The 14,374-nt window shown below is 34.4% G+C and overlaps 1 protein-coding gene across 1 annotated transcript in view; it reads left to right on the top strand.

The window, feature by feature from the left end:
* The window catches only part of ANKRD28 (ankyrin repeat domain 28), a 76,826-nt gene that overhangs the window by 45,175 nt on the left and 17,277 nt on the right, over nt 1-14,374 (top strand). Inside the window, exons 9-18 of the mRNA XM_058821389.1 lie at nt 1,193-1,271; nt 1,691-1,805; nt 2,224-2,306; nt 4,696-4,759; nt 6,062-6,130; nt 7,642-7,782; nt 10,985-11,096; nt 11,790-11,816; nt 12,707-12,781; nt 13,783-13,984. Of these exons, the coding sequence (XP_058677372.1) occupies nt 1,193-1,271; nt 1,691-1,805; nt 2,224-2,306; nt 4,696-4,759; nt 6,062-6,130; nt 7,642-7,782; nt 10,985-11,096; nt 11,790-11,816; nt 12,707-12,781; nt 13,783-13,984 (967 nt within the window). The remainder of the gene's footprint in view (nt 1-1,192; nt 1,272-1,690; nt 1,806-2,223; nt 2,307-4,695; nt 4,760-6,061; nt 6,131-7,641; nt 7,783-10,984; nt 11,097-11,789; nt 11,817-12,706; nt 12,782-13,782; nt 13,985-14,374) is intronic.

Here is a 14,374-nt window from a genome sequence, read left to right as displayed (position 1 = left end):
GAAGAGCTAGAGATAACGTGGCATTCCTTATCAAATGTTTTATTTCTTTCAACCTAGGTCCGAGAAGACAGTGTTTCACATATTTGTGCTGTTATGCTGCTCTGGGCAGTGACACAATGAAAAATTCTGTATCCATCCTAAAAGGGTCTTAGCAGACTTTCAGTATCACATCCATAGAACCATGTGCATTTGGTGCCAAAGGGAGAGAAAAGATGGGAAGACACTTTTGCATATGACAATAATTTGTGATGTTTCAATACATGTGTTCATATCATATGTTCCCCTGCCATATTTGTCTGATTTAATTGTGTATTTTGTGAACCTTTCACACTCTTCAAAGCCATCATTGAACATACAGATGCAGTATGCATGTGCATACTGCACTCAAGGGTCCTTTGATTTTCTGTGTCCTGTTTGAAATTTTTTGAGTGCATGTGTAGTAACTTTTTTCTGCAGTAAAGCTTTCCCATTACCTGTGACAAGTATGAAGGGAAGATCATTCCAAAATAATAGCAACAGTGGAAATGGTGCTTTGAGCTGTTAAAAAGTGAAGTTTCCTTATCTGTTACTGTTAGCCTGCTTCAGGGATGTCTTTACTGGGTGAATGTCTAAGTGCACATTCAAAATGTGAATTTCAAATGTGTAGTACCTAGTAGGGTTGAATAGTTCTACCCTAGGATTACTTAGAGTTTATGATAAATTGCTTACAAACATCACTTTGCAGAAATTTCTAGGAAACACATGAGCTTTGTAATGTGTTGTCTTCTAATATAATGTGTAAACTCCTGTAGTAAATACAGCTACTTTTTTTCAAGAAACAAGCTTAAAGCATTGTTTTATTTTACCCTTGGGGAGGGGAGGGGTTGGACATAGACTCATTGCTGAAATTGTGTGCTGTCATCATCCTCTTGAGAGTTATCTTAGGGACAGAAGTGTGAGTGAGTGGGCACCCCTGAGTGATCACTGGCAGCTGGAAGAGTGACTAAGAGCAGCGCTTGTGAAAATCTTGCCATGTCATGCTGAACTTGTCATTGCCAGCATCTGTGTGGCAAATGCATAGAAACAATTTAAAGGATGGAGTGCAGGGAGAAAAGAAGAAAGAAATGTCCTTTTTGTTGGGTTTTTTTTTTGGTCAGAACTGATTATTATTGTTACTGGCAATAAGTAACAGCATTTCTTTTTTCTTTTCCAGAGTAAAGATGGGAAAACACCTTTGCACATGACAGCGATCCATGGTAGATTTTCAAGATCCCAAACCATCATTCAAAATGGTAAAAAGGGGGAGGGAGTATTTTTGCCATAAGCTTTCTATTTTGGATGTTTTCATCCTCTTATATTGGTAACAACACGCTGAATTTTTTTCATGTCCAGTATCCAGTAATAGTGGTGGAGTCTGGCATATCTGTTTATAAAGTTTGATAAGTTACACTGATGAACCATTTCTTTTTAAGAATGCAGGGATATGTATTTGTTTCCATAACCCAGGTTATTTTCCATAATCCAGTTTGTCCCATAAGGTTACATAATAAAATGCTTTTCTCTGCCACTGAAATGTGTATAAGTTTTAAATCCAAACTACTCAGTCACTGACAATTAATAATGTTACTTAAATGATCATCAGTTCCATTTTTCTAACAAAGTATCTGAATGTCTGGATATACCCTTACTTAGTAATTATTCTTTATTATAGGAGCTGAAATAGACTGTGAAGATAAGAATGGAAATACCCCTTTGCACATAGCAGCTAGATATGGCCATGAGCTATTAATCAACACTCTGATCACGAGTGGTGCTGACACTGCAAAGTAGGTAACTTTACTGACATGAATGCAAGCTGACATAATTTACAAGTGTATTTATTAGGTTAACAGAACTAGTGCAATTTTTATTATCATCTTCAACTTGCACTAGGAAATGTTTTGTTTATTATGCTGTACTATACTTGTAAGTAGCTAGTCAGTATATCACAATTTGTACCAAAACTAAGAGAAATAGAGTTTTCTGTAATGTATTTGAAATAAAAGCTCTGAAAGTTTTAATAGGCTGTTGCGCTGATAATGCATGCTGATAGCTTGGAAAAAAGTGTTTAAAAGGTGATGTTAGCTCAGTATTCTAATGAGGTGGTTTGCTGAACCCACCATTCATATGCACTTTGGCACACAATCATGTTTGTTTTATTTTAATTGTAATGAAACTGTGATACCTGATTATGGTGTATCTTAGGCGGGGTATACATGGGATGTTTCCTCTCCATTTGGCAGCATTAAGTGGATTTTCAGACTGCTGCAGAAAGCTCCTCTCATCAGGTAGGACACTCTCTTAAATTCTTACAAGGTGCTTTGTACTTCATTGTGTATTTCACAGAATAGCTTTTAATTAGGTCTTAATTTAGTGATTAAACTTCTAAACTTCCTTATAGTTTACTAGTACCTTGGGGCCAAAGTTGTTTTTTAATGGACAGTCCATAGTTAAAGGGAATGCAAACTTTTGCAGACATAAGTTTAAAAAAAAGTCCAAATTTCATATGGACTTTCAAATTTCAATGTCCATTAATACATTTATAATTTCTTTAATATTGTATTTGTGCATTTCAAGTTGGCCAAGGAGGTGGGATGACTGGTTTAGACCATAATGAAACTTCAAGGAGAAAGATTGATAATATTTTTTATTAATTTATGGATCATCCAATTTCCATTCCATGATGTCTTTAGCTTAATACAGATCAGTCTATTCCCATCTGTTCCTGTAGTGGGCACCTAATAGCTCTGAAGACTCTGTGGACTGCTATATTAAGAAACTGTTGCATTGGTATTGTGTTGTTAACCAAATGCAATGCAGACTGCACTTTTCTTTTGATGTTTGACTCCTCCCTGAGGATGTGGTTGTTGGAAGGTCATTACTTCTCTTGTTGGCCAGCATTTTAGGTGAATTCTGAGCTCTTTGAACCAGTGCAATTCTGAGAAAGTAGATTTATTCAAATAAAACTTCTGGTACAGAAGAAGAATAAGAATAAACTAAATGGTTCTGTATTAATCTGGAAACACTGAATGTTTTTTGAAAAAAGATAAGTGGAAAGGAGAGAACTGGAGAAAGGGAAGCATAAGTTGCTGCCCCAGCTTTATACTTTTAGTTAGGGAAGCCTGGAATAAGAACTAGAGGAATATAACTAAAGCTACCTACTGGAAAGGTTTTTTTATTTACTGTCCTGTCATGGGCACACTTGCAAGGATTCACTTCAGGAAAGAACTGTTCAATAGTTGACAATATTTCAATTGGATGTGTTCAAAATGGGGGACACTGGCTCTTTCTCCTTCCTGCACGTGCTGTGGTGCTGGCTGTGCCCTTACTGGAGGTTCAGTATGACAAAGGAAATCATGTGGAGGAATTGCAAGTTGATATCTGTGCTTTTACATGAATTGAGAAAACTTGGATGCAAATCTAGCCTGGAGCAGATAAGGACTTGAAGAGTACGTTCAGCCTTCAGGCTAGAAAGACTACATACTGCCAAGAGCTTTTAGGATGTGCTCGTGGTGTGGGGATTGCTATGTGCAGACTATGTGTCCTTTTTTGGGGCTGGGAGATGTCTCTTTTATGTAAATGAAAGATCTCTGATTTTCAAATTCATTTATATTCATGTGCAAACCTTAACAAAATGTCACCAATCTGCCTTGTCCCAGTACTGAATGACATTCGAGTAGTTAGTGATGGTAGACAAGCAACGTAGGGATGTGGAAAGCACCAAAGGCTATTCTTCAAACCAAGCTAGTAAACTCTCCTAATTATTGAAATGGGATAAAAGCATAGTGGTGCATACAAAACCTGTTTTAGGAGATATGGATTAGGAAAACAGTCTTGAAATAATAGTATTTTTGAATAACATATCTTATGTTGTTCATTATATATGTTGTTGAACAGTTCTTAAAAGGAAAAAAAAAAAAAAGGCAGCAAAAAACCAGCATTCCCAGGTACCACAAATAGAGATTTAGTAAATAAGTTACATTACACAAGAGCAAAACTCTCATAAGAGTGTAATAGTTTTCATAAACCAAAAATGTAGCTTTGAAGCCTGATTTAAATAGTAATCTTTCTGTCAAAATATATGGGTGGATATGGAATTACACTGCTGGTGTTTGTGATCTTGGATTTCAAGTTCCATAGCTGAGCCTTTTTGGAAAGAGAAAACTCCAGTGTTCTGCAAAGAGCTCCTCTGTAATTAACTGCTATTTGCAGCCATCACTCCAACTCAATAAAGTTCCTTCTTTGGGACTAAAGCACTAGACTCAAGGATAAAATTTAAGTAGCTCCTATATTTAGTAATACTGACATCCCCAAAAATTAATAATCTCTGCACAACAGTGATAAATCCTAGCGTATTCCTGAATTTTCATATGACCTGCATATATCTTATCTTCAATAGTAAATGGCACTGAAAAATAGAATGAGAAGAACACAGCCCCAGTGCAGCTACTTGTCTTTTACCTTATCTTACCCCTTTCAGTTTTATTAAAATGCCTGTTTTTCAAAACATTGGAAATAGCAAGGACATGTTTCAAATGAAGTAAGATTTAATGCTTGAATGCTCTTTTGCAAATAGCTGTTAAGTTTGCTTAGCAAGCATTTCTCTTAACAGCAGATGACAGCAGTTTTATGAAAGGTGATGTTACATAATGATTTTACAAAATATTTGCTTTGTAGGTTTTGACATTGACACACCAGATGACTTTGGCAGGACTTGTCTTCATGCAGCTGCAGCTGGAGGGTGTGTAAAAAAGCATTCATGCTTTCATTTTCAGTATTTCTTTTTCAATTGCTGATCATTCTTGTTCTTTTTTTCCGTTATCTCCTCTCTGTTTTTCCTGTCCTCTCCCCTTGGAACTTATGTAAACATGAAAATAATTTCAAGATGGATTCTATCTGCAAACAGAAAATTAATTAACTGTTCAGCTCAATAAGTCATTGCTGGAGTACAGTGTCCAAGTGTCATCAGCCTTACATTAGATTTATATTTGGGGATGAACTGATTCTTTTTTTTTTCAATTCCCATTGATGATAATAAAATTTTTAGAATTTACAGCATTCTAAAATGGCATGCCCACCTCAGATCACTGTGGGACATGACACAGAGAACAGCAACTTTGAGAAATTTGTTTTTACCAAATCCATGAATAAAAGGTCAGTCTAAATAAAATAAAAGCAATAATTAAATTCCAGAGTTTAGGTGGATGAAGTAGTCAGAACTACTTGCTCATCACTTGAGTTGTGATCCATATTGATTATTGTTATTGTATTGTAGGTTTTCTATAGCAGCTACTCAAAATTGCCTGGAAAAATTGGGTAATAAATTTCATGATACACTTTGTGGGACACAAGAACTCCATGATATTGATATTTTCATTTTTCTGTTTGAATGTTGTTTAAGTAATACTGTTAAGTAATCATTGTAAGTCAAAAGTACTTGCTAGATACATCCTTGTTGCAAGTGATAGAAGTAAAAATGTTATCTCTTCATATAAAAACCAAATAATTTGTGACACATTCCCTCACTCATCTTCAGCTTAGCAAAGTTACCCAAAATAGTATTTAAACAATAAACAATATAGTATATCTATTATGATGATCATATGTTTTATTGAAAATTGATTACACTAAAAAGTAAAATATCTATGTTTCAACTTACATTTGGCCTTAAATAATATGCAGTAAAATCTTGCCTCTGTGCTGGAATCTTGGTAGGAAAAGCATGTGACATGCAGGTGTTATTATTTATTTGTTTATAAGAATTGAATTAGGTTCATGTTTTTGTGCCTTATGCATGCCAATTGGTATCAATTAAATTTATGTATGTGGTTTTGAAATAATTTATATTCTTTATCGGTTTGGTCCATAAATTATGGAATCTATTTTACATACAGGAATGTATATATCAAAAATTCCACATTATAGTTCAGTTCCATTAACCTAACATATGAGATGTTCATGTGTAGCAGTTCTGATATTTGTAGAGGCCAATATTCATGAAATAAAATTTGCAATCACAAATAATAGTGTATTAATTTAATAGGAATTTGGAGTGCCTAAATCTTCTGCTAAATACTGGTGCAGACTTCAACAAAAAGGACAGATTTGGAAGGTAAGACATTCCAGATTTGTATATTGGAAAGGGCTGTTAAAAGTATTGCAGTAGCAGCTTATTGATATGTGGCCAAGTCTGGGTTCCAGCTTAAATGTGGTTTTTTGTGATATGATGTCTCTAATAAACTGTGTTTCAGCATATGTTCTCAAAAGTCACAAACATGTTTTGTAATCCTCTTTTGTTAGATAGGTGTTTAGTTTTTTTTATAAAGACTGCATTTCACATCAACTAATTTTTGTGACCCTTCTTTCCTTATAACATGGATCTAATATGTTTAAATTGCTCTCATCCAAGGACATTATTAATGTTTTCCAAAGAATGTATTAGTCAAATCTATACATCTGTGGCTATTTCTAAGCTCTTTTATTAATATACCCAGTATTTTATTATAACTGCTTCACCTTTCTCATTTCACAATATTGATCCCTTTCTGCTTTCCTGTTTGAGCTCTGAACTCTTTGGAATGACATTAATTTCTATTTTTAGTATATGATTTATTTAAGTTTAGATGGCAGGATCATTACTCATGTAAAATCTCATGTCACATCATGGAAAATATGGTTTTATGGGATGTGAAGAGCAGGAGTAGGACTTAAAGAAAATGTTATGGATCCAAAGTTGTATTTTGCTTTAAATTCCACTTCCATTATTTCCTGAGAAAGGAACAACTATCTGTCACAATTTTTGTCATCGGAAGTTGGGGTTTCCTTTTGGGCTGGATTTTGGTTTAACATTCATGTTATATAGAGGAATTTTTTCAGGAGATGGAAAATATTAGTTTAAAATGGAAAGAAATGTCTCCTCAAAATCAAGATATTTATAGCTGCAGTCTCTTTAAAAATAGAAAATGAAATTCTGAGTCATATTGGTCTTTTTAAAATTTTAGTTAAACTGGCATATTTAGAGAATTGTTTATGTATTTGAAGCTGGGATAAGTTTTCCCTGAGATTATACATCAGTACTAATATTTCATGGTTTTGATACAAGAAGACAAGGTATATTTAACAGTGCCTCTGCTATGTCAGTATAGATAAAAATAAATAGTAATGTTTTCCTCTCTTAGGCAAAATTGTGCTTTTTTATTAAAAATGTCTGTTTGTGTAATTGTTGTATTTTATTTGTGCTATATTTAGTTGTTGTGCAGTTTTTGATTTGTCCATATTTTTCCACGTGGCTTAAAATTACTTAACAGAAAATAGGATTTCTAATGTAAACTGGATTTCCCTCTCTATGTTTACACAAGAAAATTCAAATAAAGCTTCATTTAATATGAAGCTTGTGCATATTTTGGTTGGCAGATAAATCCACTATATATAGTTCAGCATTGTTAAGTGGTCCCTAGAAAGCTGCCCTATTTTTTAGTATTGTGATGATGCATTCTTCACCACAAATACTTACTTAAAAATATAAGGAGGATTTAAGTTTCACTTTATTTTGCTTTTTCTGTCTCTATAATATTATTTTGCTGTTATTTACCATTGTACTTTTTATTTAAATGTGTACTAAAGAACTCCACTCCATTATGCTGCTGCCAATTGTAATTATCAGTGCCTGTTTGCCCTTGTGGGATCTGGAGCTAGTGTGAATGACCTTGATGAGAGGGGTTGTACACCTCTGCACTATGCAGCTGCATCAGACACAGATGGGAAGTAAGTGGCATGCTTTGTCCTAAAGCCTTTCTCATTAGGAACATCTGAGCTGTGAATTTTGTGTGTGTTCTGCCTTCAGATTTGCCAAATGCATTTCTTGTATTTTTAAAGATTAAATTTGACAGAGGTGTGTGCGTTGTATGTAAAAGACTTTATGTAACAAATATTTCAGAGGAAAAAAATGAACAGCAGGAAAATTACTTGTAAGACTTTTATGTCCTATAATGCAGATGTCCTAAATCAGGAATTAATTGGGAATAGAGTTCTTATTCCTATCTGCTGTGTAGTGGTTGGATAAATATCCTTTGTGGGGATTATTAAGTTGGTTGTGGGCAGTAATTTTCCCTTAAAATCAAATTCTGAAGGATGGATATTAACTTGATATTTCAATATAAGATGCTTTGTCTATCTGATGTTTGAGTAAATCACAGTTGTAATGCCAAACATGACTATCTGTTGATACTGTAATTTTTTATTATGTAGCTACACTTGTATTAATGAAATGCATCGAGAATCTTTCATAAATCCATGATCTCTTGCATGTGCTTATTTTCCAATGGTTATATTTGACATATATGTTAATGACTTAAATGCTTATATACAAAGTGTATATAGGTAGCACCAAAGTGATGATGACTTAAGCTGCAGACATTGGATATATTGAGGAGACAAGAAGAGCATCACTTCTTGTGCACACACTCACATATGCAGGTCGTGGTGTGCAGCAGCACACTCCACATGCACACAGTGACACCTTCCCTGGAGAAGTGCTGCTTCGTGCCAAATCACCTTTTTTTTTTATACAGCACCTTTTAAAGGGTGAGATAGCAATAAGAATGAGGTGGTGTATAACTTAGATTGGGTTTTGAAAGCTAAATAAAGAGTACTTTTATGGCCATTTAACTTATATCTAAACAACGTGCCTTTTTTATGTTAAGCCAGATTTCAAAATTAAATTGTCTGCTGCTCTTTAGAAATAATATCAATTCCTGCTGGAGCTTGCTGAGATAATTTTACTTTAATTGCCCTCTTACAAGTTGAGCTAGGATTAATTTTAGCTTAACAGTTGCTCTGAAAACCTCCAAACTATAATGGTTCTTCAGATGACATCATTTTGCCATCTGTCTTACAAAAGGCATGAGCAGGAGTGATGATGACAATGCTGCAGAGCTTTGGGAGGTAACTCAAAGCATCCTCTCTGGAGCCCATGGGCTGCTGCCCTTCTCATTAACATTTGGGTCTCTGGAAGACAGGCTGCAAAGCAGAATGGCCTGAGGGGAAGCTTTTTATATTGCTGCACCACGATGAGTAGTAACAGCTGGAAAACCAATACTGCTCAGCTCATTCAAAACAGGAATGAAGTTTAAAATGATTACTGGAGTCAGAATATAAAGCCTGGGAAAAACATGTCATAAATCATCTACCAGGAAGCCATCTACGTAAAATTGCAAAAATATTTATGTGCAGTTTTATGGTCTTTGTTCAGACATCTTTAAAGACAGATTGTAGAAACAGGGATGTTTTTGTTGAAAATTATTTTCCCGTTCATTCCTGTTTGAAAGTACTTCTTTTGTATCTTTAACAAATGCTTTTGTTCTGGAATAAACACCACTAAGCCCCATTTTACCAAGACTAGAGAGAAAAGCATGATTTCATAATTTTCTCTTTAGAGGAGAAAAACAATGTTGCTTCTATTTATACTTTTCTAATGGAAAATAAAATAAATATATGAGAAATAAATTTAATTTACCTGTGCTTTCAGAAAGTTCTATTAATATTCTCTTAAAGAGACCTGTTGAGGACAGTTAATTATGTGAAAGATGTGGGAGTAACCTCTCTCTTGATGCAAAAAAACATCAAAAATAATTACCTGGAAAGATTGGGTACTTGAGGATTTTTAGCAGACTTGCTTCATGCAGTGTATTTAGTGTATTGTAGAAATTTAGGTAGCCAAAGCCAATGACATTTATTAATCACCTATGAATGGTAACACAAAATTACTGATGCAAATTAAAAAGAAAGTTAGATGATTGGACAAATGAAATGTAAGAACTCTAATTCTTACTTAATGAGACAAACTGATTTGTCTTTGGGTTTTCATAAATCTCGTCTCATTTTAATTCAAACAAAAACATGCAAGCACAGTTGTCATTAATGAAGTCTAGGCATTTATTTAGTGGACAAATAAAACCTGAATTGATTGGTTCAAAACATAGATATGCTTTACAAGTAGCTTTTTATTAGCTATACTGAATGAGTTTTAAAGTTACTTGCATCTTATGTTACATGTGTTATTCTTTAAAACTCAAGAAATTTTACCTTTCTCACTACATACCAAGACCTTGTTTAAGCTGGGCAAAAAATTATGGAAGTGAGAATCCACCTCTGATAACGAAATATTTAGTGATCCCAGAGAAAAGAAGGGATGTTGACCTGTTGTACACTTCAGAATAACGAACAGCTTCACCAGAAAGTTCAAGGTCATAATAATGACTCTGGAAAAGGTTGCTGAAATTACAGTCATCATAAAGTATGAAACAGCAGAGTTATTGCTTGCAATCATTAGTGTGCACACATGGAGTCTCTTAAAAACTGAAAACTAGGGAGAGAGTGAGCTGACTTGAATCCCCCATTTCCCATCCTCCTGACTGAGTGTAGATGAAACTGGGCTATAAATTTGTCCAGTGAAAGTAAGGAATGGTAAGATATATGTATGACAACAACTGAGTATTTGCTGTATAAACAAATTTTAAAAGTTGTATCTGGTAGTGCCTATGTGTGTGTGTGATATTCTTGTATGCTACCATGAAGATCTGCTTCTCTTCTTTGCATATAACATACAGTAGAAGGGATTAATGCAGAAAAGCATACAAAATAGTAATCATTGATATTAGCAAAGGTAACTGCAGTTGTGTTAGCTGGAGGAAAATAGCCATGAAATACTAGTTTTAACCAAGTCAGATAACTCAGAAGATGCAGGATGTCTGCAGAGAAGGATTATTTCAAATTTTGAAGCTTTGTGATTGACCTTTATCTTTGTTGTAATAAGGTAGCATTCTCTAGTCCTAGCCAATATTGTACATTAAATCAGTGTCCCTGTGTGCTGTATTCTATTTTCCAGTTGAATTGGAACAATTTATCACTTAGCATTAAGTTGAAATTCAGCATTTAGATACATGGTTGCATATGTCAATTTGAATAGGTGCCTGGAATACTTGCTAAGAAATGATGCCAACCCCGGGATCCGAGACAAGCAAGGGTACAATGCAGTGCATTACTCAGCTGCCTACGGTCATCGCTTGTGTCTTGAACTGGTAAGAGAACAAATCCTGGATGGAAGGTGTCACTGCTGCTCTCACAGGGTGTGCTGCAGAGGCCAGGGCATTCCTCCTCCTTGCCTGTCAGCTGGGTCAATACTGGATTTTCAGTATTTTTAAAAATAATTTTATAATTATAAAAAATAATTATAAAATAAAATTATAATTTTCAGCCTCAGTGCAGATAAATTTAAGCATTTGGTATTCCTAAAATAGAAGCAAGGTGAGGAGCTAGGATGCTAGATACTGACTTTAAAAGATGAAAAATTCTCAGATGACGAGACAACTGGTTGAAGATGTGGGATATTAGGGGTTTTTGTGTCTTAATTTAAAATATACTACTTTTTTTTTTTTTTTTTTTGGCTGGTGGCTGAAATAAAGCAACCACAAGTTATCCCACTGAGAACTTTTAAGAAATTTCATGAATGTTATTTGAAAGGAGCAAATTAAAATGTCGGGAGAACCTGTAAAGAAAGGGTGACTTATAAAATAGTTCATGCAGTTACAGTAACTAGTGGCCACAGAATAGAATTTCAGATAATAAAGTCATAGTTAGTTTTTATTGCTCCCTTTACAAAAATATGTGTGCTATTTGATATGCTGTCTTATACAACTTCAGTATTTTTATTGAAATTGCTCTTTTATGTTTAAATGTATTCATACATGAATTTTGAATGTTTTTAATTACAGATTGCAAGTGAAACGCCTCTAGATGTTGTAAGTCTATTATTTTTCACTTTTTAAGTACTGCTATAGAGCAAAAGGGAACATGTAGTTTTAATAATACTGCTTATTTTTTAGACTTATTCAGCCATTTCTTCAATGCATGAATGTATTATTTCATTTCAACTACAGTTTAGATTTAATTGGATTTTACAATTTTAAAATGGGAAATTATTTTTAAGCCATGTAGTTTTTTACTTAAACAGTTGTTTGACCATGCGTGATAATGAAAATGTAATTTGAATGTATTTGGTGTTCTTCAAATATTTTGAATGTTTTAATTCTACTAATGTACTTAATTAAATATGGTCTTGAAGAAGACCCAGAAGTAAAATTTCAGAACACATGTGAAAGCCACAAATAGTAATGTATATACATAGATATTTTAATGCTATAATGCTTTTGCTTTTTTTGAGTCCATTTTTTCTCTCTGAGAATTGTTTTCCTGTTCTCAGAAATCCATCCTGCTGTCTGGCCTTTCATATTGTATTCTGCTGACTTTTCACCTAATCAGGATGCTTACTTGGCTGATGTTTGGGGTTTTTTTCCTGCTGCTGTTGTCACCCTTCCTTGTCTTCCCTTTGTATTCATTGTTCATATTGCTACTTTAGAAAAAATACTAATTTCAATTTAGTTTCTTATTGAATTATTGCATTATTATGCAAAATTAAACTACTGGGGTTGGAACATGAACATGGGGGATATGTTGCAGTTCATTCAGACTCTAAAACGTTAGAGATCGGGACATCTGTAATTCTATACTATTCTTCCTACTTTTTCTCCTTTATTTTTCAATCTGTGTTTATGGAAAACTGTAGCAGTTATTGCTGAGTGTTTTCAAAGGTGAGGGGGTTTTGCACTCACTCTGACTTTTTCTCTCTAAGCTGATGGAAACATCAGGTACTGACATGCTGAATGACTCAGACAACAGAGCACCTATAAGTCCACTGCATTTAGCTGTAAGTTCTCAGTTCTTTAGTGATGACAGCTCATCTGGTAGCCAACAGTTGCTGCACAGATTTATTCATTTGGATTTTTTCAAAATAGGTTATTAAACAAAATGCAAATGTATTAATATTCCTGAATGAGGTATACAGGATGATTCTTGCATTTCACTTGAAATTTGCTTCACAGAACAGCTTTCATGTGGAATCTTCTAATTAAAATCTGTGCTAATGAAACTTTTATAAGACTTATTCTATAAGTAATTATGACTTTTTTAATCATTACATTGTTTTACTCTCTTTATTGTTTACTACGAGAAATGTTTGTCCTCAATACTTCAGGAAAAGTTTGCACAAGGAGTAGTGTAACACAATGATGAAATTCTGTCTATAAAAAATATTCAAAATGCAGAGTAACCAGCTCAATGTGTAGCTTTGATCTTTTCACTGAATTTAAAGCAATTGAAAAACCACTCTATACTTTCTGAAAATAGTCTCATGCAGTACATATATATATACATATATATACACATATACATATATCTACAAAGTAAAAAATAATCTTTGGTAGTGGTAAATGAAAGCTATTTTACTGCATTCTTATTACAGGTGCTTTTTTAATATTTTATGTAAAAAGCTAAAAGCAATACTTAAGTTTGCTTATGTTCCTCGCTTGAAATAATCTGAGGATGATGTAACTACAACATAAAACGATGAAACATTGTGCAGTAGTCAAAAATACTGGTTTTTATGCAGATTGAAGACAGATGATTTTCTGGGAGTAGTTGCAGTTGCTGACTGAGGGGATAAAATAGGAAAAAACCACCAATCTTCTTGCTGAAATTGTGGGGTTTTAAAATTAGTTGTAACTGTTGTAACTACTTATGTCCTGCATCAGTTGCCCTTCTGCATGCTAAAGAAAGAATAGTCTCTTTATAGTTTCATTTATGTAATTCTGGCAAGAAAGGGAAAAATGTTAAGGATGGGAAAATTGAATAATTTTCTTACTCTTGTAGGCCTATCATGGCCACCATCAAGCTCTGGAAGTGCTGGTACAGTCACTGCTGGACCTTGATGTGAGGAATAACAATGGGAGGACACCACTGGATCTTGCTGCCTTTAAGGGACACGTGGAATGTGTAGATGTGCTCATTAATCAGGGAGCATCAATCTTGGTGAAAGATTATGTTGTAAAGAGGACCCCAATTCATGCTGCAGGTATGTGCTAGCTACTAACCTCTAAAATTTTGGCTTTTGAAGTGTATAAACTGTTTAGAAGTCTATGTCATTAATGTTCTAAGAAATAGTATTTAGGGACAGAGGATGACTTTCAAGGTATATATGCTGTGCTGAGAAGCATGTAGCAAGAGAGTTGCAGGCAGGAACCAGGATTAATCCAATAAACCAGTGGAGTCCAAGAGTGCTGTTCCACACTTCCCTCTGGAAGGGTGCATTGTCCTTGTCCATTCAAGTGGCCGTGCTGACAGGTGCAGTGACATGTCCCTGCTTCTCTCCTCATCTTTCACACAGGCCAAACTGCAGCCCCAAATTTAGAAAGGCAAATTGCGTTGCCGGTCTTGGCAGTAAAATGCTTCTAAAAATGACTGG

Source organism: Ammospiza caudacuta, chromosome 1, assembly GCF_027887145.1.
Source record: "Ammospiza caudacuta isolate bAmmCau1 chromosome 1, bAmmCau1.pri, whole genome shotgun sequence".
NCBI classification, from domain to species: domain Eukaryota; kingdom Metazoa; phylum Chordata; class Aves; order Passeriformes; family Passerellidae; genus Ammospiza; species Ammospiza caudacuta.
Note: the sequence above shows the minus strand (reverse complement) of the source record. Positions and strands in the feature narration are given on the sequence as shown.